Here is a 25331-nt window from a genome sequence, read left to right as displayed (position 1 = left end):
GCAGGAACCATTCCTGGAGACCACCGAGGGCACCGGCATCAACATCACCTGCACACACACCAAGAAATTGAGCGGCGATGTCGTCCATTTCTACCGTCATCTCCTGGGCCAAAGCCCCGAATTCCTCGCCCTCGTTGCTAGAGGCTCGAAGCCCCTGCCGGCCATTGCAGGATCGCTGTCGGTGTCGGAGGACGGGACTTCCAGCTCGCTGTGGCTCGCTGAGCCCCGGCGCGGGGACGCGGCCGTGTATTACTGCGCGCTGGGGGCCACGGGCACAGGAGCCGGGGCTGCGGCCGGGCACGAACCGCCGCGGGCGGGGCCGGCCGGGGCCAGCAGGGGGCGCTGCCGCTCCGCCCGCCGGGCTCCCGGGCCGCGCCTCCGCAGCTCCTTCCTCTGCCCCGAGCCCGCAGCACCGACAGCGCCAATGGCACCCAAAGGCCCACACACTCCGGGCCTGCTGGCCCTCACTGGCACTGCTATTGCTTCTCCTCACTTCCATCACATCCCTGAGACTCCCGGATGTCTTGCTGGGAATAAAGCAGCAGCCACAGTTGGAGAAGCAGTATTAAAAGATCTCCTCCTGCACGTACACAAGTTCACAGTATCACAAACACACTCTGGAGCTTGCAAACACCCAAAGAGTATCTCATAACTCTGCATTTATGAAGAGGTGTGTGCTCTCACGTTTCCAAAGGAGACCCAGGCACAGACACTTCTCCTTCTGCCATGTCCCCACTGATGTGCAAACACGGACGCTCGCTCCCATTCCTGCTCCTGCACACAAGTCGTTGAAAGGATATCTATGTGAACACTCCTGTCCAGAGATGTGCACACATAAAGCACATCCCAACACAGATCGATTCCCACAAACGCTCTCCCTTCCCCTCCCCTCAGCTCACCCTGATTGTCACTGGTTTTTGTCTCCCCATCTGTTGCCATCAGGCTGCTCGTTCCGAACCTGCCTTGCTGAAATGACCTTCAAGAAATTAATCGTGCCTTTCTGGACATCTAACTCTCAGTTCAGCCTGGGAGTACACAAACCAGGCCAGGGTCTTGCCTAACCCATCCACCTTCCCCACAAGGCTCCAGCCCTGCTGCAGTTGTTCCCAAATTTCCTCAGCAGCATCCATGGCTGATTGTGTCATTGCCTGTGCAACTGGTTTCTGTGCACTTCTGTTAAGGCAGGGTGCACAGAAATCTATGTGGGAGCAAAAGTTCATGCATGAATCCCCCTCAATGTGCAGGAGTCTCTGTCTGTGTCTGTGTGTCTGTCTGTGGGTGTCTGTGCCCTTTTGTGTAACTCAACCAGTGAAATGCCTTGATCACACTGCAGACGCTCTCCATTGCTCTGCCCTGAGCATCCCAGAGCAGCATTTGACCAAACTCAGAAGGAGCCCGGGTGTAATTGGACGATGAAGGAGCAGCGTTCAGGAGATTTGTCCAGGAAAGAGGCTCTGAAATGCAGTCCCTGGGTCCTGACCCCTCCTTATCCAGACACACGGACATATACACACAGGTCTCTTCCCGCCAGTGCACAGCTGCTCTCCCCTGAACTTCATCCCATGCATTTCTTGGACATGGAGAAAGGCTGGGGCTTTATGCCCAGGTCCTGTATCCATGTGTGTGTGGATTTCCTTCCAGTGCCCTGAAGGACGATTCGGGAGTCCCCACATGACAGCAAAGGGACAATGTGAGGGAACAGATTATGGGAGCGAAGGAAAGCCAGGCACTGTCAATGGTGATGTCCACGATCCCAGCCCGATCGCTGCCCCCCAGGCCGGCCCCGCCGCTTGCGACGTGCAGAGAGCCGAGCGCCGCCCCGCAGGCCCCGCGCTCGCCTCGCCTCCGTTCCCTGCCAGGACTCGGCGAGAGCCCGAGCGGCAGCGGCGCAGGGCTCAGCCCCGGGGCGGAGCTGGCGGCGGCCCAGAGGAGGCGGCACGGCCGCAGCAGAGCCGGGGCTCAGGGCCACAGCGAGGCTCGGCCGGCGGAGCGGCGGCATGCGGCGGGCTCGGGCCGCGGCGCTGGCCGCGCTGCTCATCGGTGCGTGGGGATGATGAAGGCGCCGCGGGCTGGCGCTGCGATGATCCCCCAAGTCCCTGGAAGCTGCCGTCCTCCCTGGCTTATTCTCACACCTTTTCCCAAGAGCTGTGCTCTTGTGTTTGTCTCCTTCTTCTTCAGTGCATAGTCCCAGGAAAATCACCTGATTCTGTCTCCAACCCTGAGCAAGCATTTAATTCCTCTCCTTCTTTATTAGTTACAAGGTCTGTCCTTAGCCCTTCTAACATTTCTTCTTTTATTTCTATGCTTTCTCCCACGTCCCTCCATTCTCCTGTGACTGCCCCATTCTTCCTGTCATTCCTGCATTCATCTCTCCACAAACCATTCATGGACACTTCCTTTCCTGTTAATCTTGAAATCCCTTCGCTCCACTTTATGTCATCATCTCTGTACGTTCCTGACTGTTTCTGAGAGATCGGTACTATGCAGTAGGGCAGTGTAAAATTTGAGATTTGTCCTTTTTCTGTCTCTGGCAGTGGCGACAGGTAGAGCCCAGGTGCAGCAGGAACCATTCCTGGAGACCACAGAGGGTATCGGCATCAACATCACCTGCTCTCACTCCAACAAACGGATGGGAGAAACGATCCATTTCTACCGTCAGCTCCCGGGCCGAGGACCCGAATTCCTCGCATTCATTGCTAGAGGCTCCAAGCCCCTGCCGGCCATTGCAGGATCGCTGTCGGTGTCGGAGGACGGGACTTCCAGCTCGCTGTGGCTCGCTGAGCCCCGGCGCGGGGACGCGGCCGTGTATTACTGCGCGCTGGGGGCCACGGGCACAGGAGCCGGGGCTGCGGCCGGGCACGAACCGCCGCGGGCGGGGCCGGCCGGGGCCAGCAGGGGGCGCTGCCGCTCCGCCCGCCGGGCTCCCGGGCCGCGCCTCCGCAGCTCCTTCCTCTGCCCCGAGCCCGCAGCACCGACAGCGCCAATGGCACCCAAAGGCCCACACACTCCGGGCCTGCTGGCCCTCACTGGCACTGCTACTGCTTCTCCTCACTTCCATCACACCCCTGAGACTCCCTGATGCCTTGATGGGTATAAAGCAGCACCCAGATTAGAAGAAGACGTAATTAAAAAACTCCTCCTGCACATACACGAGTTCACGGTACCACAAACACACTGTGGAGCTTGCACAAACCCAAAGAGTAACTCATAGCCCGGCATTAATGAAGATGTGGGCACACAAACATTTCCAAAGGGGACCCAGGCACAGACACTTCTCCTTCTGCCATGTCCCCACTGATGTGCAAACACGCACGCTCGCTCCCATTCCTGCTCCTGCACACAAGTCCTTGCAAACACATCTATGTGAACACTCCTGTCCAGAGAGGGGCACACATAAATCACACCCCAACACAGATCTACTCTCACACATGGCCTCCCTTCTTCCCTCCTCAGCTCACCCTGATGGTCACTGGTTTTTGCCTCCCCATCTGTTGCCATCACGCTGCAGTTTCTGAACCTGCCTTGTTGAAATTGCCTTCAGGAAAGCAGTCATGCGTCTTTGGACATATTACTCTCAGTTCAGCCTGGGAGTACACAAACCAGGCCAGGGCCTTGCTTCACTCCTTTTCCTTGCCCACAAGGCTCCAGCCCTGCTGCAGTTGTTCCCTAATTTCCTCAGCAGCATCCATGGCTGATTGTTTCCTTGCCTGTGCAACTGGTTTCTGTGCACTTCTGTTAAGGCAGGGTGCACAGAAATCTATGTGGGAGCAAAAGTTCATGCATGAATCCCCCTCAATGTGCAGGAGTCTCTGGGGGTGTGTGTGTGTCTGTCTGTGGGTGTCTGTGCCCTTTTGTGGAACTCAACCAGTGAAATGCCTTGATCACACTGGAGATGCTCTGCATTGCTCTGCCCTGAGCATCCCAGAGCAGCATTTGACCAAACTCAGAAGGAGCTTGGGTGTAACTGGACAATGATGCAGCAGCGTGCAGGAGATTTGTCCAGGGAAGAGGCTCTGAAATGCAGTCCCAGGGTCTTGAGCCCTCCTTATCCAGCTGTTCTAAACACAGTCACACAGACACACGGACATATACACACAGGTCTCTTCATGCCAGTGCACAGCTACTGTCTCCTGAACTACATCCCATGCATTTCTTGGACATGGAGAAAGGCTGGGCTTTATGCCCACGTCCTGTATCCATGTGTGTGTATTTCCTTCCAGTGCCCTGAAGGACGATTCGGGAGTCCCCACATGACAGCCAAGGGACAATGTGAGGGAACAGATTATGGGAGTGAAGGAAAGCCAGGCACTGTCAATGGTGATGTCCACGATCCCAGCCCGATTGCTGCCCCCCAGGCCGGCCCCGCCGCTTGCGACGTGCAGAGAGCCGAGCGCCGCCCCGCAGGCCCCGCGCTCGCCTCGCCTCCGTTCCCTGCCAGGACTCGGCGAGAGCCCGAGCGGCAGCGGCGCAGGGCTCAGCCCCGGGGCGGAGCTGGAGGCGGCCCAGAGGAGGCGGCACGGCCGCAGCAGAGCCGGGGCTCAGGGGCACAGCGAGGCTCGGCCGGCGGAGCGGCGGCATGCGGCGGGCTCGGGCCGCGGCGCTGGCCGCGCTGGCCGTGGTTCTGATCGGTGCGTGGGGAAAGCAGCAGTGGGGGACGTCGGGGGGCTGGCTGAGACCTCGCTCGCCCGAAGATTTCTCTCTTATCCTTCTTCTCCTTCTCAGTTCTTGTTAGCTCTCTGTCCCCTCCTCTGCCGTCATAGGGGTTTCTTTTACCTCACTGAAATCCTTCCCAGCGAATTTGCCTATGCTCCTCCAATTTTCATCCATCCATCCATCCATCCATCCATCCATCCATCCATCCATCACTCAATCCATCCATCCATGCAAATCTATTTTCCTCATCCCTTTCTCCTCCCTAAAATTCCAATTGTCCTTTAAAATATCCCTCATCGATTCTTTTCCCCTGCCAAACCCTCTCGGAGCAATATTCTCTCTATACTTTATTATCAGAAAGCCGCCCAGATAACGCTGCTCTCTCTACCTCCCCATCTCCAACTGCATGGCATTCTCTGATAAAGAAAAGTGATTGTGCTTTTCTCTGTGGCAGTGGCTGTGGCCAGAGCCCAGGTACAGCAGGAGCCATTCATGGAGACCTCCGAGGGCACCGGCATCAACATCACCTGCTCACATCCAAAAATCCAGACCAGCCAAACGATCTACTGGTACCGTCAGCTCCCAGGCCGAGGACCCGAACTCTTCGTGAGCATTCACAAAGACTCCAAGGAGCTGCCGGGCAGTGCGGGCCATGTGTTGGTGTCGGCAGATCGGAGTTGGAGCTCGCTGTGGCTCGCTGAGCCCCGGCGCGGGGACGCGGCCGTGTATTACTGCGCGCTGGGGGCCACGGGCACAGGAGCCGGGGCTGCGGCCGGGCACGAACCGCCGCGGGCGGGGCCGGCCGGGGCCAGCAGGGGGCGCTGCCGCTCCGCCCGCCGGGCTCCCGGGCCGCGCCTCCGCAGCTCCTTCCTCTGCCCCGAGCCCGCAGCACCGACAGCGCCAATGGCACCCAAAGGCCCACACACTCCGGGCCTGCTGGCCCTCACTGGCACTGCTATTGCTTCTCCTCACTTCCATCACATCCCTGAGACTCCCTGATGCCATTCTGGGAATAAAGCAGCACCCAGAGTTGGAGAAGCAGCATTAAAAGAACTCCTACTGCACGTACATAAGTTCACAGTATCACAAACACACTCTGGAACTTGCATACACCAAAGAGTAACTCATAGCTCTGCATTTATGAAGAGCCGTGTGCACACACATTTCCAAAGGAGACCCAGGCACAGACACTTCTCCTTCTGCCATGTCCCCACTGATGTGCAAACCCGCATTCTCGCTCCTATACCAGCTGCTGCACCCAAGTCCTTGCACAGATATCTATATGAACACTCCATCCAGGGATGTGCACAGAAAAAGCACATCCCAACTTTGATCGATTTCCACACATGGCCTCCCTTCTCCTCTCCTCAGCTCACCCTGACGGTCACTGCTTTTTGTCTCCCCATCTCTTGCCATCAGGCTGTTGCTTTCGAACCTGCCTTGTTAAAATTACCTTTAAGAAAATAATCGTGCCTTTCTGGACATCTTACCCTCGGTCCAGCCTGGGAGAACACAAACCATGCCAGGGCCTTGCCTGACCCGTCGTCCTTCCCCAAAAGGCTCCAGCCCTGCTGCAGTTGTTCCCAAATTTCCTCAGCAGCATCCATGGCTGATTGTGTCCTTGCCTGTGCTCCTGGTTTGTGTGCACTTGTATTCTGTCAGGGTGGACAGGAATCCATGTGGGAGCAAAAATCCATGCATGAATGCCCCCGATGTCCAGGAGTCTCTGGGTGTCTGTGTGTCTGTCTGTGGGTGTCTGTGCCCTTTTGTGTAACTCAACCAGTGAAATGCCTTGATCACACTGCAGACGCTCTCCCTTGCTCTGCCCTGAGCATCCCAGAGCAGCATTTGACCAAACTCAGAAGGAGCTTGGGTGTAACTGGACAATGATGCAGCAGCGTGCAGGAGATTTGCCCAGGGAAGAGGCTCTGAAATGCAGTCCCAGGGTCTTGAGCCCTCCTTTTCCAGCTGTTCTAAACACAGTCACACAGACACACGGACATATACACACAGTTCTCTTCCCGCCAGTGCACAGCTACTGTCCCCTGAACTTCATCCCATGCATTTCTTGGACATGGAGAAAGGCTGGGGCTTTATGCCCAGGTCCTGTATCCATGTGTGTGTGGATTTCCTTCCAGTGCCCTGAAGGACAATTCGGGAGTCCCCACATGACAGCAAAGGGACAATGTGAGGGAACAGATTATGGGAGCGAAGGAAAGCCAGGCACTGTCAATGGTGATGTCCACGATCCCAGCCCGATCGCTGCCCCCCAGGCCGGCCCCGCCGCTTGCGACGTGCAGAGAGCCGAGCGCCGCCCCGCAGGCCCCGCGCTCGCCTCGCCTCCGTTCCCTGCCAGGACTCGGCGAGAGCCCGAGCGGCAGCGGCGCAGGGCTCAGCCCCGGGGCGGAGCTGGCGGCGGCCCAGAGGAGGCGGCACGGCCACAGCAGAGCCGGGGCTCAGGGGCACAGCGAGGCTCGGCCGGCGGAGCGGCGGCATGCGGCGGGCTCGGGCCGTGGCGCTGGCCGCGCTGGCCGTGGTTCTGATCGGTGCGTGGGGAAAGCAGCAGTGGGGGACGTCGGGGGGCTGGCTGAGACCTCGCTCGCCCGAAGATTTCTCTCTTATCCTTCTTCTCCTTCTCAGTTCTTGTTAGCTCTCTGTCCCCTCCTCTGCCGTCATAGGGGTTTCTTTTACCTCACTGAAATCCTTCCCAGCGAATTTGCCTATGCTCCTCCAATTTTCCATCCATCCATCCATCCATCCATCCATCCATCCATCCATCCATCCGTCCATCCCTCATGCAATCCATCAATCCATGCAAATCCATTTTCCTCATCCCTTTCAACTCTTAAAAATTCCAATTGTCCTTTAAAATATCCATCATCGATTCTTTTCCCCTGCCAAACCCTCTCGGAGCAATATTCTCTCTATACTTTATTATCAGAAAGCCGCCCTGTTAACGCTGCTCTCTCTACCTCCCCATCACCTACTGCATGGCATTTTCTGATAAAGAAAAGTGATTGTGCTTTTCTCCGTGGCAGTGGCTGCGGCCAGAGCCCAGATAGAGCAGGAGCCAACAGTGGACACCAACGAGGGCACCGGCATCAACATCACCTGCTCACATCCAAAAATCCAGCCCACCGATTGGATCCAGTGGTACCGTCAGCTCCCGGGCCAAGGACCTGAATTCCTGGCACTCACTCTTAAAGACTCCAAGGAGCTGCCGGGCAGTGCGGGCCATGTGTTGGTGTCGGCAGATCGGAGTTCCAGCTCGCTGTGGCTCGCTGAGCCCCGGCGCGGGGACGCGGCCGTGTATTACTGCGCGCTGGGGGCCACGGGCAGAGGAGCCGGGGCTGCGGCCGGGCACGAACCGCCGCGGGCGGGGCCGGCCGGGGCCAGCAGGGGGCGCTGCCGCTCCGCCCGCCGGGCTCCCGGGCCGCGCCTCCGCAGCTCCTTCCTCTGCCCCGAGCCCGCAGCACCGACAGCGCCAATGGCACCCAAAGGCCCACACACTCCGGGCCTGCTGGCCCTCACTGGCACTGCTATTGCTTCTCCTCACTTCCATCACATCCCTGAGACTCCCTGATGCCATTCTGGGAATAAAGCAGCACCCACAGTCGGAGAAGCAGCATTAAAAGATCTCCTCCTGCACATACATGAGTTCACAGTTCTACAAACACACTCTGGAGGTTTCACACTCCAAAGAATAACTCATAGCCCTGCATTTATGAAGAGGTGTGTGCTCTCAAGTTTCCTGAGGATATCCAGGCACAGGTGCTTCTCCTTCTGCCTTTTCTCCACTGATGTGCAAACACGCACGCTCGCTCCTATTCCTGCTTCTGCACTCAAGTCCTTGCACAGATATCTGTGTGAACAGTCCTGTCCAGAGAGGTGCACACAGAAAGCACATCCCAAGACGTTTCTATTCCCACAAATGCCCTCCCGTCTTCCCTCCTAAGCTCAATATGTTGGTCACTGGCTTTTGTCTCCCTATGTGTTGGCATTGGCCTGCTGGTTCCAACCCTCCGTTGTTACACTTGCCTTCAGGAAAGTAGCCATGCCTCACTGGACACCTTACTCTTTTTTCAGCCTGTGAGTACACAAACCACGTTCGGAGTTTTTCTGACTCTTTGTCCATCCCCACAAGGTTCCAGCCCTACTGCAGTTGTTCCCAGTTTACCTCAGCAGCATCCATGGCTGATTGTGTCCTTGTCTGTTCTCCTGGTTTGTGCACGCTTGTGTTCTGTGTGTCTGTGTGTCTGTCTGTGTGTCTGTGTGTGTCCTGCTGTGTTACACAACCAGTGAAATGCATTGAGCACACTGCAGACGCTTTCCATTGCTCTGCCCTGAGCATCACAGAGCAGCATTTGCTCAGACTCAGGAGGAGCCTGCGTGCAGTTGAACAATGAGGTAGCATCCTGCAGGCCATTTGTCCGGGGAAGAGGCTCTGCAATGCAGTACCTGCTTTCTGAGCCGTTCTAATCCAGCTGCTGTAAACACAGACCCACAGACAGATGGACATAATGGTCTCTCCAGGCCAGTGCACAGCTGCTCTCCCCTGAACTGCATCCCATGCATTTCTTGGACATGGAGAAAGGCTGGGGCTTTATGGCCAGGTCCTTTATCCGTGTGTGTGGGTTTCTTCCAGTGCCCTGAAGGACAATTCGGGAGTCACCACATGACAGCCAAGGGACAGTGTGAGGGAACAGATTATGGAGAGAAGGAAACGCAGGCACTGTCAATGGTGATGTCCACGATCCCAGCCCGATCGCTGCCCCCCAGGCCGGCCCCGCCGCTTGCGACGTGCAGAGAGCCGAGCGCCGCCCCGCAGGCCCCGCGCTCGCCTCGCCTCCGTTCCCTGCCAGGACTCGGCGAGAGCCCGAGCGGCAGCGGCGCAGGGCTCAGCCCCGGGGCGGAGCTGGCGGCGGCCCAGAGGAGGCGGCACGGCCGCAGCAGAGCCGGGGCTCAGGGGCACAGCGAGGCTCGGCCGGCGGAGCGGCGGCATGCGGCGGGCTCGGGCCGCGGCGCTGGCCGCGCTGGACGCGCTGCTCATCGGTGCGTGGGGACGGTGGAGGTGGCGGAGGCCGGGGCTGTGTCTGGGTCTGCCTGGCTTAAGCATTGGGCTCGGCATATGTCTCTTGCCCTCCTGCTCGTCCGTGCTTCTTCTCTCACTGCCAGCGACCCTCCTCTCCTCAATGAATCTGTTTTCTCCCAGTTTCCCCTGCTCCACTATTCAATTTCTTTAGTAATTCATTGATTCATTCAATCGTCTACTAATCCATGCATTTCAGCCAATCTCTTTTCCTCATTCCATATCCCCTTCTGCAGTCTGACACTTCTCCCACAGTCTTATTTTCCCCAAATATACCACATTCTTATTTCCAAGCAATTAGTTTCAGAGAAACAGTCTCTCCATGCTTTTTTGTCAGCATATTGCAGCTGCCTGTGATCTGTCCTCCTCTACCCTCTTCCCTCTTCCCGTGCAAGGCATTTGCTGCCGATGGAAAGTGATTGTTGGTTTCTCCATGGCAGTGGCTGTGGCCAGAGCCCAGGTAGATCAGGCGCCAACAGTGGAGACCACCGAGGGCACCGGCATCAACATCACCTGCTCACATCGCGACATACGGACGGGCGATACAATCCAATGGTACCGTAAGCTGCCGGACAAAGGCCCCGAACTCCTTGTGCTCACAGTGAGAGAAACCAAAGAGCTGCCGGGCAGTGCAGGATGGCTGTTGGTGTCGGCAGATCGGAGTTCCAGCTCGCTGTGGCTCGCTGAGCCCCGGCGCGGGGACGCGGCCGTGTATTACTGCGCGCTGGGGGCCACGGGCACAGGAGCCGGGGCTGCGGCCGGGCACGAACCGCCGCGGGCGGGGCCGGCCGGGGCCAGCAGGGGGCGCTGCCGCTCCGCCCGCCGGGCTCCCGGGCCGCGCCTCCGCAGCTCCTTCCTCTGCCCCGAGCCCGCAGCACCGACAGCGCCAATGGCACCCAAAGGCCCACACACTCCGGGCCTGCTGGCCCTCACTGGCACTGCTATTGCTTCTCCTCACTTCCATCACACCCCTGAGACTCCCTGATGCCTTGATGGGTATAAAGCAGCACCCAGATTAGAAGAAGATGTAATTAAAAAACTCCTCCTGCACATAGACGAGTTCACAGTACCACAAACACACTGTGGAGCTTGCACAAACCCAAGAGTAACTCATAGCCCGGCATTAATGAAGATGTGGGTACACGAACATTGCCAAAGGAGACCCAGGCACAGACACTTCTCCTTCTGCCATGTCCCCACTGATATGCAAACACGGACGCTCGCTCCTATTCCTGCTCCTGCATCCAAGGCCTTGCAGACACATCTATGTGAACACTCCTGTCCAGACACATGCACACATAAAACACATCCCAACACAGATCTATTCCCACACATGCCCTCCCTTCTTCCATTCTCAGCTCACCCTGATGGTCACTGGTTTTTCCTCCCCATCTGTTGCCAACACGCTGCAGGTTCTGAACCTGCCTTGTTAAAATTGCCTTCAGGAAAGCAGCCATGCGTCCCTGGACATCTTACCCTCAGTTCAGCCTGGGAGTACACAAACCATGCCAGGGCCTTGCCTGACTCCTTGTCCTTGCCCACAAGGCTCCAGCCCTGCTGCAGTTGTTCCCTAATTTCCTCAGCAGCATCCATGGCTGATTGTGTCCATGCCTGTGTTCCTGGTTTGTGTGCACTTGTGTTAAGGCAGGGTGCACAGGAATCCATGTGGGAGCAAATGTTCATGCATGAATCCCCGCAATGTGCAGGAGACTCTGGGTGTCTGTGTGTCTGTCTGTGGGTGTCTGTGCCCTTTTGTGTAACTCAGCCAGTGAAATGCCTTGATCACACTGGGGATGCTCTCCCTTGCTCTGCCCTGAGCATCACAGAGCAGCATTTGACCAAACTCAGAAGGAGCTTGGGTGTAACGGGACAATGATGCAGCAGCGTGCAGGAGATTTGCCCAGGGAAGAGGCTCTGAAATGCAGTCCCAGGGTCCTGAGCCCTCCTTTTCCAGCTGCTCTAAACACAGACTCACAGACACACGGACATATACACACAGGTCTCTTCATGCCAGTGCACAGCTGCTCTCCCCTGAACGGCATCCCATGCATTTCTTGGACATGGAGAAAGGCAGGGGCTTTATGCCCAGGTTCTGAATCCGTGAGTGTGGATTTCCTTCCAGTGCCCTGAAGGACAATTCGGGAGTCACCACATGACAGCCAAGGGACAATGAGAGGGAACAGATTATGGGAGCGGAGGAAACGCAGGCACTGTCAATGGTGATGTCCACGATCCCAGCCCGATCGCTGCCCCCCAGGCCGGCCCCGCCGCTTGCGACGTGCAGAGAGCCGAGCGCCGCCCCGCAGGCCCCGCGCTCGCCTCGCCTCCGTTCCCTGCCAGGACTCGGCGAGAGCCCGAGCGGCAGCGGCGCAGGGCTCAGCCCCGGGGCGGAGCTGGCGGCGGCCCAGAGGAGGCGGCACGGCCGCAGCAGAGCCGGGGCTCAGGGGCACAGCGAGGCTCGGCCGGCGGAGCGGCGGCATGCGGCGGGCTCGGGCCGCGGCGCGGGCCGCGCTGGCCGCGCTGCTCATCGGTGCGTGGGGGTGGTGAAGGCGGCGCGGGCGGGGGCTGCGATGATCCCGCAAGTCCCTGGAAGCTGCCGTCCTGCCTGGCTTTTTCACAGACCTCTTCCCGAGAGCTGTTCTATTGTTTTTCACTCCTTCTTCATTGCATAGTCCCACAAAAATCACCTCATATTTTGTCAACCCTAAGCGAGCTTTCCATATCTCTCCTTCTTTATTATTTACAAGGTCTGACCATTGTCCTTCTAACTTTTCTTCTTTTATGTCTGTGCTTTCTCCCACGTCCCTCCATTCTCCTGTGACTGCCCCGTTCTTCCTGTCATTCCTGCATTCATCTCTCCACAAACCGTTCATGGACACTTCCATTCCTGCTGATCTTGAAATCCCTTCGCTCCTGTTTATTTCACCATCTCTGTACGTTCTCCACTTTTTCTGTGAGATTTGCACTATGCAGTAGGGTATTGTAGGATTTCAGATTTGTCCTTTTTCTGTCTCCGGCAGTGGCGACAGGTAGAGCCCAGGTGCAGCAGGAACCATTCCTGGAGACCAACGAGGGCACCGGCATCAACATCACCTGCTCCCACTCCAACAAACGGATGGGCGATGACATCCATTTCTACCGTCAGCTCCCGGGCCGAGCACCCGAATTCCTCGCCCTCGTTGTTAGAGGCTCCAAGCCCCTGCCGGCCATTGCAGGATCGCTGTCGGTGTCGGAGGACGGCAGTTGGAGCTCGCTGTGGCTCGCTGAGCCCCGGCGCGGGGACGCGGCCGTGTATTACTGCGCGCTGGGGGCCACGGGCACAGGAGCCGGGGCTGCGGCCGGGCACGAACCGCCGCGGGCGGGGCCGGCCGGGGCCAGCAGGGGGCGCTGCCGCTCCGCCCGCCGGGCTCCCGGGCCGCGCCTCCGCAGCTCCTTCCTCTGCCCCGAGCCCGCAGCACCGACAGCGCCAATGGCACCCAAAGGCCCACACACTCCGGGCCTGCTGGCCCTCACTGGCACTGCTATTGCTTCTCCTCACTTCCATCACATCCCTGAGCCTCCCGGATGCCTTGCTGGGAATAAAGCAGCACCCAGAGCAGGAGAAGTAATTCAAGAACTACTACTGCACGTACACAAGTTCACAGTATAACAACCACACTCTGGAACTTGCACATACCCAAAAAATAACTCATAGGCCTGCATTAATGAAGAGGTGTGTGCACACACATTTCCAAAGGAGACCCAGGCACAGACACTTCTCCTTCTGCCATGTCCCCACTGATGTGCAAACACGCACACTCGCTCCCATTCCTGCTCCTGCACCCAGGTCTGTGCATGCACATCTATGTAAACACTCCTGTCCAGAGATGTGTACACAAAAAGCACATCCCAACACGGATCTATTCTCACAGACACACTCCCTTCTTCGTTTCTCAGCTCAACGTGATGGTCACCAGTTTTTTGCCTCCCTGTGTGTCAGCATTGGGCTGCTGGTTCCAATCCTCCCCTGTTAAACTCGCATTCAGGGAAGTGGTCGTGCCTCACTGGACACTTTACTCTGTGTTGAGCCAGTGAGTACATAAACCATGCTAGTGCCTTGTCTGACCCTTGTCCTTGCCCACAAGGCTCCAGCCCTGCTGCTGTTCCCAGGTTTCCTCAGCAGCGTCCATGTCTGATTGTGTCCTTGTCTGTGTTCCTGGTTTGTGTGCACTTGTGTTCTGTGTGTGTGTTTGGGTGTGTGTGTCTGTGTGTGTGCCCTATTGTGTTACTCAACCAGTGAAATGCGTTGACCGCATTGCAGACGCTCTCCACTGCTCTGCACTGAGCAGCATTTGCCATGATTCAGAAGGAGCCCAGGTGTGGCTGAACAAAGAGGTAGCAGCCTGGAGGAGATTTGTGCATGGAAGAGGCACTGAAATGTTGTCCCTGCCTCCTGAGCCCTCCTTTTGCAGCTGCTCTAAACATAACATTTTACTAGTGCACAGTGCCAGCCCTAACAAAGGGGGTTACAACTAAATTTGGATTTTTAGTTTAATTCCGTTTGAATTCTTGGGAGACCCTCAGCATGGCTGAGAGTCCACACACACCCTCGAACTCAGGGACACACGGATACACAGAAACACGGATAGGTCTTTCCAGGTCAGTCCACAGCTACTCTCCCCTGAACTGCATCACATTCGTTTCATGGACACGGAGAAAGGCTGAGGCTGTATGTCCTGGTCCTTTGTCCGTGTATCTGGGTTTCATTCAAACGCCCTGAAGGTAAATTCTGGAGTTCGCACATGACAGCAAAAGGATAATGTGAGGGAACAGATTATGGGAGTGAAGGAAACGCAGGCACTGTCAATGGTGATCACCACGATCCCAGCCCGATCGCTGCCCCCCAGGCCGGCCCCGCCGCTTGCGACGTGCAGAGAGCCGAGCGCCGCCCCGCAGGCCCCGCGCTCGCCTCGCCTCCGTTCCCTGCCAGGACTCGGCGAGAGCCCGAGCGGCAGCGGCGCAGGGCTCAGCCCCGGGGCGGAGCTGGCGGCGGCCCAGAGGAGGCGGCACGGCCGCAGCAGAGCCGGGGCTCAGGGGCACAGCGAGGCTCGGCCGGCGGAGCGGCGGCATGCGGCGGGCTCGGGCCGCGGCGCTGGCCGCGCTGGCCGCGCTGCTCATCGGTGCGTGGGGGTGGCGAAAGGGTCAGCGGGCTGGCGCTGCGATGATCCCGCAAGTCCCTGGAAGCTGCCGTCCTCCCTGGCTTTTTCTCAGACCTTTTCCCAAGAGCTGTGCCCTTGTTTTTCTCTCCTTCTTCTTCATTGCATAGTCCCAGGAAAATCACCTGATTCTGTCTCCAACCCTGAGCAAGCATTCCATTCCTCTCCTTCTTTATTATTTACAAAGTCAGTCCTTAGGCATTCTAACTTTTCTTCTTTTATGTCTGTGCTTTCTCCCACGTCCCTCCATTCTCCTGTGACTGCCCCGTTCTTCCTGTCATTCCTGCATTCATCTCTCCACAAACCGTTCATGGACACTTCCTTTCCTGCTAATGGTGAAATCCCTTCGCTCCTCTTTATGTCCTCATCTCTGTACGTCCCTGACTGTTTCTGTGAGATCGGTACTATGCAGTAGGGCAGTGTAGAATTTCAGATTTGTCCTTTTTCTGTCTCTGGCAGTGGCAACAGGCAGAGCCCAGGTGCAGCAGGAACCATTCCTGGAGACCAACGAGGGCACCGGCATCAACATCACCTGCACACACACCAAGACCAATGATAACATCCATTTCTACCGTCAGCTCCCTGGCCAAAGCCCCGAATTCCTCGCAGCTGTTTATAGAGGCTCCAAGCCCCTGCCGGCCATTGCAGGATCGCTGTCGGTGTCGGAGGACGGGAGTTGGAGCGCGCTGTGGCTCGCTGAGCCCCGGCGCGGGGACGCGGCCGTGTATTACTGCGCGCTGGGGGCCACGGGCACAGGAGCCGGGGCTGCGGCCGGGCACGAACCGCCGCGGGCGGGGCCGGCCGGGGCCAGCAGGGGGCGCTGCCGCTCCGCCCGCCGGGCTCCCGGGCCGCGCCTCCGCAGCTCCTTCCTCTGCCCCGAGCCCGCAGCACCGACAGCGCCAATGGCACCCAAAGGCCCACACACTCCGGGCCTGCTGGCCCTCACTGGCACTGCTACTACTTCTCCTCACTTCCATCACACCCCTGAGCCTCCCGGATGCCTTGCTGGGAATAAAGCAGCACCCAGAGTTGGAGAAGCAGCATATAAAGATCTTCTCCAGCACATACACCAGTTCATGTTGCCAAAAACACACTCTGGAGCTGGCAAACACCCAAAGAGTAACTCATAGGCCTGCATTAATGAAGAGTTGTGTGCTCTCACGTTTCCAAAGGAGACCCAGGCACAGACACTTCTCCTTCTGCCATGTCCCCTCTGATGTGCAAACACGCACGCTTGCTCCTATTCCTGCTCCTACATCCAAGTCTCTACATGCACATCTATGTGAACACTCTGTCCAGAGATGTGCACACATAAAACACATCTGAACATGGATCTATTCCCACACACATGCCCTCCCTTCTTCCATTCTCAGCTCACCCTGATGGTCACTGGTTTTTGCCTCTCTGTGTTTCACCATTGGGCTTCTGGTTCCGACCTGCCCCCTTGAAATTGCCTTCAGGAAAGTATTTTTGATTGGCTGGACATCATACCCACTGTTCATCCTGTGAGTGCCAAAATCATGCCAGGGGCCTTGCCTGACTCCTTGTCCTTCCCCACAAGGCTCCAGCCCTGCTGCAGTTGTTCCCAGGCTTCCTCAGCAGCGTCCATGGCTGATTGTGTCCTTGCCTGTGCAACTGGTATGTTTGCACTTGTGTTCAGGCAGGGTCCACAGGAATCCATGTGGGAGCACAAATTCATGCATGAATCCCCCCCGATGTGCAGAAGCCTCTCTCTCTCTGCCTGTGTGTGTGTGTGCCTGTTCCTGTCTCTGTCTTTCTGTCTAGGTCCCAGTGTGTAACTCCACAAGTGAAATGTGTTGATCAGCCTTGGGATGCTCCCCACTGCCCAGCCCTGACCATCACAGAGCAGCATTATCCAAGACTCAGAAGGAGCCTGGATGCACTTGAAGAATGATGCAGCAGGCTGTAGGAGATTGGACCAGGGAAGAGGAACTGAAATGCAGTCCCTGCTTCCTGAGTCCTCCTTTTCCAGCTGCTCTAAATACAGGCACACAGAAACACATATATACACGGAAACACACAGATCTCTCCAGGCCATTGCACAACTGCTCTCCCCTGAGCTGCATCACATTCGCTTCATGGATACAGGAAATGGTGAGGCTTTTTGCCCAGGTCCTGTATCCGTGTGTGTGGGTTTCTTGCCAGTGCCCTGAAGGACAATTCGGGAGTCCCCACATGACAGCCAAGGGACAATGTGAGGGAACAGATTATGGGAGCGAAGGAAAGCCAGGCACTGTCAATGGTGATGTCCACCATCCCAGCCCGATCGCTGCCCCCCAGGCCGGCCCCGCCGCTTGCGACGTGCAGAGAGCCGAGCGCCGCCCCGCAGGCCCCGCGCTCGCCTCGCCTCCGTTCCCTGCCAGGACTCGGCGAGAGCCCGAGCGGCAGCGGCGCAGGGCTCAGCCCCGGGGCGGAGCTGGCGGCGGCCCAGAGGAGGCGGCACGGCCGCAGCAGAGCCGGGGCTCAGGGCCACAGCGAGGCTCGGCCGGCGGAGCGGCGGCATGCGGCGGGCTCGGGCCGCGGCGCTGGCCGCGCTGGCCGTGGTTCTGATCGGTGCGTGGGGTTTGGCACCAAGCGAGCGGGGCCTGAGGCTGGAGTATTCCCCAGGGAGACTGGCATGGAGTTTTCCCTCTCCTCCCCAACTCTTTCTCTCTCCTGGTCTCCCTGCCATCTCTCATCCCAGCAAGTCTTCATCATTTGTGTTGGTAAAGCCTGCTTGCATGTGTTTATTCCTGCTTTTCCTTGTACATGTACCTTGCCCTCTACATCCAGCATTTATTTTTGCCCTGAATACAGCATTCTGTTTTTCACTTAAAATCTTCATTTCTTCATCCATCTGTGCATGTGCACACCTGCCTAATCTCTGCATGCATGAATTTCGAATTCCTGTCATTCCATTCCAGTCTGCCTCTGCCTTGTGGCCACTGTCCCTGACTCTGTCTGGCAAAAGAAACATCAGAATCCCACGGTTTTGAAGAAGTTTGTTCTCTCTCCCTCCTTTCCCAGCAGTGGCTGCGGACACAGATCAAGTGCAGCAGACTCTTTGGGCAGAGACTACCGAAGGCACAGGCCTGAACCTCACTTGCCAGCACCCCAAAATTGCTGCCGACTCTACCCACTGGTATCGCCAATTCCCACACCAAGCACCCCAGCTGATTGCAACGGCTGTCGTAGGCACGAAACCCGTGCTGGAACCAGAGGGGAGTCTGACAGTGTCGGCAGATCGGCGTTCCAGCTCGCTGTGGCTCGCTGAGCCCCGGCGCGGGGACGCGGCCGTGTATTACTGCGCGCTGCGGGCCACGGGCACAGGAGCCGGGGCTGCGGCCGGGCACGAACCGCCGCGGGCGGGGCCGGCCGGGGCCAGCAGGGGGCGCTGCCGCTCCGCCCGCCGGGGCCGCCCAGCCCCGCTCGTCCCGGGCTGCCGGGGCGCTGCCGCCACCAGAACCGACACCAGAACCGACATCAGCACCGGCACCGGTACCAGCATCGACACCGACTCCGGCACCCACACGGACGCCAACCCTGGCACCCACACTGACACCGGCTGCTCCCCCACTTGGCGTCACAGACCGTGCTCAGCCCCTCTCCTCAGCCCGGGCTGTGTCCAGCTGAGCTCCTCACGGCAGCAAACAGCCCCGCCAGGCCATAGCTACATGTTCACACTGAGGTGGTCTGTGTGAGGCAGGGAGGGCAGAAGGGTCTGTGCCAAGCCACCTCTTGGTCCTTCCGAAAGGGCTCTGTGCCTTCCGGGGAGCAGGGCATCCTCTGGCCTGTCTGCAAAGGTGGGTCGGCATTGTTTTAGAAACACATCAGTGAGAGAACACATTCCCACAAAGCCCATATCAGGTTGCTTCTCCTCTTGTTTCTGTCCTCCGGTCCATGGAGTGCAGACTTGCAGGAAGAGATGCCTCCAGGATGGGTCCGCAATGTGTCCACAGGTCCTGGCAGAAAATGAGCTCCAGAATGGGCTCCTCTCCATGGAGGCACAGTCCTGCCAGGGCCTTGCTCCTGGGGGGGTTCCCATGGGGTCACACCTTCCTTAAGGACACATCCACCTGCTGTGGCTTTGGATCTTCCATGGGATGCATTTCTGCTCCAACACACATCTTCATAGGCTGTAGGGGGACAGCCTCCCTCACCATGGTCTTCATTACAGGCTGCAGAAATAGCGGTGCTCTGGTGCCTGCAGCAGCTCCTCTCCCTCCTTCCTCACTGTCCTTCCTGACTGCAGCGTTGAATCTCTCACAGAGACTCTATCCCCTCTTCCCGCTGATGTTGCACAAGAGTTTTTCTGCCTTTTCAATTTTTGCCAGCACAGTTGCTCTCTTTGACAGGCAAGGAGCACAGGCTCTTGAGACCAGCAGAGTTCTCTGCCTCTCGTGCCCCTCGTCCCTTCTTACAAAGACATGCCACGAAGGACAAATCTGAAATACCCAGTGCTAGTGGAGGGGGAACGGGAAGGAACAGATGGTGGAGGAGAAGAGAGAAAATAATCGTTCAGTCCTGTGCTTTCCGGGACAAACGGCTCCAGATCTGCACATTGTCCCCGCAGTCTCCGTGGGACACAGCTGCGAGCGCCGCCCCGCAGGCCCCGCGCTCGCCTCGCCTCCGTTCCCTGCCAGGACTCGGCGAGAGCCCGAGCGGCAGCGGCGCAGGGCTCAGCCCCGGGGCGGAGCTGGCGGCGGCCCAGAGGAGGCGGCACGGCCGCAGCAGAGCCGGGGCTCAGGGCCACAGCGAGGCTCGGCCGGCGGAGCGGCGGCATGCGGCGGGCTCGGGCCGCGGCGCTGGCCGCGCTGGCCGTGGTTCTGATCGGTGCGTGGGGAAAGCAGCAGTGGGGGACGTCGGGGGGCTGGCTGAGACCCCGCTCGCCCTAAGATTTCTCTCTTATCCTTCTTCTCCTTCTCAGTTCTTGTTAGCTCTCTGTCCCCTCCTCTGCCATCATAGGGGTTTCTTTTGCCTCACTGAAATCGTTCCCCGCGAGTCTGCCTATGCTCCTCCAATTTTCATCCATCCATCCATCCATCCATCCATCCATCCATCCATCCATCCATCCATCACTCAATCCATCCATCCATGCAAATCTATTTTCCTCATCCCTTTCTCCTCCCTAAAATTCCAATTGTCCTTTAAAATATCCATCATCGATTCTTTTCCCCTGCCAAACCCTCTTGGAGCAATATTCTCTCTATACTTTATTATCAGAAAGCCGCCCTGTTAACGCTGCTCTCTCTACCTGCCCCATCTCCGACTGTATGGCATTCTCTGATAAAGAAAAGTGATTGTGCTTTTCTCTGTGGCAGTGGCTGTGGCCAGAGCCCAGGTACAGCAGGAGCCAACAGTGGAGACCACCGAGGGCACCGGCATCAACATCACCTGCTCACATCCCAAAATCCAGACCAGCCAAATGATCCAGTGGTACCGTCAGCTCCCAGGCCGAGGACCCGAACTCTTCGTGAGCATTCACAAAGACTCCAAGGAGCTGCCGGGCAGTGCGGGCCATGTGTTGGTGTCGGCAGATCGGAGTTGGAGCGCGCTGTGGCTCGCTGAGCCCCGGCGCGGGGACGCGGCCGTGTATTACTGCGCGCTGGGGACCACGGGCACAGGAGCCGGGGCTGCGGCCGGGCACGAACCGCCGCGGGCGGGGCCGGCCGGGGCCAGCAGGGGGCGCTGCCGCTCCGCCCGCCGGGCTCCCGGGCCGCGCCTCCGCAGCTCCTTCCTCTGCCCCGAGCCCGCAGCACCGACAGCGCCAATGGCACCCAAAGGCCCACACACTCCGGGCCTGCTGGCCCTCACTGGCACTGCTATTGCTTCTCTTCATGTCCATCACATCCCTGAGCCTCCCGGATGCCTTGCTGGGAATAAAGCAGCAGCCACAGTTGGAGAAGCAGCATTAAAAGATCTCCTACTGCACGTACACAAGTTCACAGTATCACAAACACACTCTGGAACTTGCAAACACCCAAAGAGTAACTCATAGCTCTGCATTTATGAAGAGGTGTGTGCACACACATTTCCAAAGGAGACCCAGGCACAGACACTTCTCCTTCTGCCATGTCCCCACTGATGTGCAAACCCGCATGCTCGCTCCTATACCAGCTGCTGCACCCAAGTCCTTGCACAGATATCTATATGAACACTCCATCCAGAGATGTGCACAGAAAAAGCACATCCCAACTTTGATCGATTTCCACACATGGCCTCCCTTCTCCTCTCCTCAGCTCACCCTGACGGTCACTGCTTTTTGTCTCCCCATCTGTTGCCATCAGGCTGCTGCTTTCGAACCTGCCTTGTTAAAATTACCTTTAAGAAAATAATCGTGCCTTTCTGGACATCTTACCCTCGGTCCAGCCTGGGAGAACACAAACCATGCCAGGGCCTTGCCTGACCCGTCGTCCTTCCCCAAAAGGCTCCAGCCCTGCTGCAGTTGTTCCCAAATTTCCTCAGCAGCATCCATGGCTGATTGTGTCATTGCCTGTGCAACTGGTTTGTGTGCACTTGTATTCTGTCAGGGTGGACAGGAATCCATGTGGGAGCAAAAATCCATGCATGAATGCCCCCAATGTCCAGGAGTCTCTGGGTGTCTGTGTGTCTGTCTGTGGGTGTCTGTGCCCTTTTGTGTAACTCAACCAGTGAAATGCCTTGATCACACTGCAGACGCTCTCCATTGCTCTGCCCTGAGCATCCCAGAGCAGCATTTGACCAAACTCAGAAGGAGCCCGGGTGTAACTGGACAATGATGCAGCAGCGTGCAGGAGATTTGTCCAGGGAAGAGGCTCTGAAATGCAGTCCCAGGGTCTTGAGCCCTCCTTATCCAGCTGTTCTAAACACAGACTCACAGACACACGGACATATACACACAGGTCTCTTTATGCCAGTGCACAGCTACTGTCCCCTGAACTACATCCCATGCATTTCTTGGACATGGAGAAAGGCTGGGGCTTTATGCCCAGGTCCTGTATCCATGTGTGTGGATTTCCTTCCAGTGCCCTGAAGGACAAATCGGGAGTCCCCACATGACAGCCAAGGGACAATGTGAGGGAACAGATTATGGAGTGAAGGAAACGCAGGCACTGTCAATGGTGATGTCCACGATCCCAGCCCGATCTCTGCCCCCCAGGCCGGCCCCGCCGCTTGCGACGTGCAGAGAGCCGAGCGCCGCCCCGCAGGCCCCGCGCTCGCCTCGCCTCCGTTCCCTGCCAGGACTCGGCGAGAGCCCGAGCGGCAGCGGCGCAGGGCTCAGCCCCGGGGCGGAGCTGGCGGCGGCCCAGAGGAGGCGGCACGGCCGCAGCAGAGCCGGGGCTCAGGGCCACAGCGAGGCTCGGCCGGCGGAGCGGCGGCATGCGGCGGGCTCGGGCCGCGGCGCTGGCCGCGCTGGCCGTGGTTCTGATCGGTGTGTGGGGTCGGCGAAGGGGCTGCGGTCTGGGGATGGGGTGATCCCGCAGGTGCCCGGAGGCTGCCGTCCTGCCTGGCTTTTGCACAGACCTTTTCCCAAGAGCTGTTCTCTTGTTTTTCTCTCCCCTTCTCCATCCCATAGTCCCTCAGAAATTTTCTTTCTATATTATGTCGTAACCTGCATAATCATTCCATCCCTCTCCTTCTTTATTATTTATGAAGTCAGTCCTTACCCCTTCTAACTCCCTTTTTTTGTTGTTCTTTCTACCACATCCTTCATTTCTTCAATGAAAGCTCGGTTCTTCCTGGCATTTACACTTTCATATTTTCGCATACCATTAAATTCCATTTCTCTTCCTGCTTATCTTGAAATCCCAGCAGTACTTACTTTCTAATCACCTGTGTACGTTCTTCACTGTATCTGCAGGCTTTCTTCTGTGAAGAAGGGCATTACAGTATCTTAGTCTTCTCCATTTTCTGTTCCCGGCAGTGGCGTCAGGCAGAGCCCAGGTGCAGCAGGAGCCATTCCTGGAGACCACCGAGGGTACCGGCACCAACATCACCTGCACACATACCAAGAAATTGAGCGGCTATGTCGTCCATTTCTACCGTCAGCTCGCGGGCCGAGCACCCGAATTCCTGGCACTCATTGCTAGAGGCTCCAAGCCCCTGCCGGCCATTGCAGGATCGCTGTCGGTGTCGGAGGACGGGAGTTGGAGCTCGCTGTGGCTCGCTGAGCCCCGGCGCGGGGACGCGGCCGTGTATTACTGCGCGCTGGGGGCCACGGGCACAGGAGCCGGGGCTGCGGCCGGGCACGAACCGCCGCGGGCGGGGCCGGCCGGGGCCAGCAGGGGGCGCTGCCGCTCCGCCCGCCGGGCTCCCGGGCCGCGCCTCCGCAGCTCCTTCCTCTGCCCCGAGCCCGCAGCACCGACAGCGCCAATGGCACCCAAAGGCCCACACACTGCGGGCCTGCTGGCCCTCACTGGCACTGCTATTGCTTCTCCTCACTTCCATCACATACCTGAGCCTCCCGGATGTCTTGCTGGGAATAAAGCAGCAGCCACAGTTGGAGAAGCAGTATTAAAAGAACTCCTACTGCACGTACACAAGTTCACAGTATCACAAACACACTCTGGAGCTTGCAAACACCCAAAGAGTATCTCATAACTCTGCATTAATGAAGAGGTGTGTGCTCTCACGTTTCCAAAGGAGACCCAGGCACAGACACTTCTCCTTCTGCCATGTCCCCACTGATGTGCAAACCCACACGCTCGCTCCTATTCCGGCTGCTGCACCCAAGTCTTTGAAAGGATATCTATGTGAACATTCCTGTCCAGAGATGTGCACACATAAAGCACATCCCAACACGGATCGATTCCCACAAATGGTCTCCCTTCTCCTCTCCTCAGCTCACCCTGATGGTCACTGGTTTTTGCCTCCCCATCTGTTGCCATCAGGCTGCTCGTTCCGAACCTGCCTTGTTGAAATGACCTTCAAGAAATTAATCGTGCCTTTCTGGACATCTAACTCTCAGTTCAGCCTGGGAGTACACAAACCGTGCCAGGGCCTTGCCTAACACATCGACCTTCCCCAAAAGGCTCCAGCCCTGCTGCAGTTGTTCCCTAATTTCCTCAGCATCATCAATGGCTGATTGTGTCATTGCCTGTGCAACTGGTTTCAATGCACTTGTGTTCAGGCACAGTCCACAGGAATCCATGTGGGAGCAAAAATCCATGCATGAATCCCACCCGATGTGCAGGAGTCTCTGGGTGTCTGTGTGTCTGTCTGTGGGTGTCTGTGCCCTTTTGTGTAACTCAACCAGTGAAATGCCTTGATCACACTGCAGACGCTCTCCCTTGCTCTGCCCTGAGCATCCCAGAGCAGCATTTGACCAAACTCAGAAGGAGCCCGGGTGTAATTGGACGATGAAGCAGCAGCGTGCAGGAGATTTGTCCAGGAAAGAGGCTCTGAAATGCAGTCCCAGGGTCCTGAGCCCTCCTATTCCAGACACACGGACATATACACACAGGTCTCTTCCCACCAGTGCACAGCTGCTCTCCCCTGAACGGCATCCCATGCATTTCTTGGACATGGAGAAAGGCTGGGACTTTATGCCCAGGTCCTGTATCCGTGTGTGTGGATTTCCTTCCAGTGCCCTGAAGGACAATTCGGGAGTCCCCACATGACAGCCAAGGGACAATGTGAGGGAACAGATTATGGGAGCGAAGGAAAGCCAGGCACTGTCAATGGTGATGTCCACGATCCCAGCCCGATCGCTGCCCCCCAGGCCGGCCCCGCCGCTTGCGACGTGCAGAGAGCCGAGCGCCGCCCCGCAGGCCCCGCGCTCGCCTCGCCTCCGTTCCCTGCCAGGACTCGGCGAGAGCCCGAGCGGCAGCGGCGCAGGGCTCAGCCCCGGGGCGGAGCTGGCGGCGGCCCAGAGGAGGCGGCACGGCCGCAGCAGAGCCGGGGCTCAGGGCCACAGCGAGGCTCGGCCGGCGGAGCGGCGGCATGCGGCGGGCTCGGGCCGCGGCGCTGGCCGCGCTGGCCGCGCTGCTCATCGGTGCGTGGGGGTGATGAAGGCGCCGCGGGCTGGCGCTGCGATGATCCCCCAAGTCCCTGGACGCTGCCCTCCTCCCTGGCTTTTTCACAGACCTTTTCCCAAGAGCTGTGCTCTTGTTTTTCTCTCCTTCTTCTTCATTGCATAGTCCCAGGAAAATCGCCTGATTCAGTCTCCAACCCTGAGCAAGCATTCCATTCCTCTCCTTCTTTATTATTTACAAAGTCAGTCCTTGGGCATTCTAACTTTTCTTCTTCTTTTTTTTTTTTTTTTTTTTTGTACTTTCTCTTATATCTCCCCATTGTCCAGTGACGGAACCTTTCTTCCTGTCATTCCTGCATTCATCGCTCCACAAACCATTCATGGACACTTCCATTCCTGCTAATGTTGAAATCCCTTCGCTCCTGTTTATGTCACCATCTCT

General features: G+C 57.7%; 2 protein-coding genes across 2 annotated transcripts in view; one reads left to right on the top strand and one right to left on the bottom strand.

Moving 5' to 3' along the window:
* LOC139601518 (feather keratin Cos1-2-like) overlaps positions 1–23164 on the bottom strand; it is a 73900-nt gene extending 50736 nt beyond the window's left edge. Inside the window, 1 exon segment of the mRNA XM_071450650.1 lies at positions 22739–23164. The gene's annotated coding sequence lies outside the window, so the exon portion shown is untranslated.
* LOC139601545 (uncharacterized) lies at positions 12221–13391 on the top strand. The gene is made up of 2 exons (XM_071450672.1): positions 12221–12272; positions 12763–13391. Exons 1-2 carry the CDS (start codon positions 12221–12223, stop codon positions 13389–13391), a joined length of 681 nt encoding a protein of 226 aa, XP_071306773.1.
* Positions 23165–25331: the final 2167 nt, after the last annotated feature.

The sequence above is a fragment of the Agelaius tricolor genome, unplaced genomic scaffold (genome assembly GCF_023055355.1).
Source record: "Agelaius tricolor isolate 1412-34295 unplaced genomic scaffold, bAgeTri1.0.p SCAF_31, whole genome shotgun sequence".
NCBI lineage: Eukaryota > Metazoa > Chordata > Aves > Passeriformes > Icteridae > Agelaius > Agelaius tricolor.
Note: the sequence above shows the minus strand (reverse complement) of the source record. Positions and strands in the feature narration are given on the sequence as shown.

What these genes read in the sequence shown, in the direction of transcription:
- LOC139601545 (XM_071450672.1), top strand. Translation starts at nt 12,221, where the DNA reads ATGCGGCGGGCTCGGGCCGCGGCGCGGGCCGCGCTGGCCGCGCTGCTC. An exon ending in GCTGGCCGCGCTGCTCATCG is followed by an intron (nt 12,273 to 12,762) that starts GTGCGTGGGGGT and finishes TGTCTCCGGCAG; the next exon opens with TGGCGACAGGTAGAGCCCAG.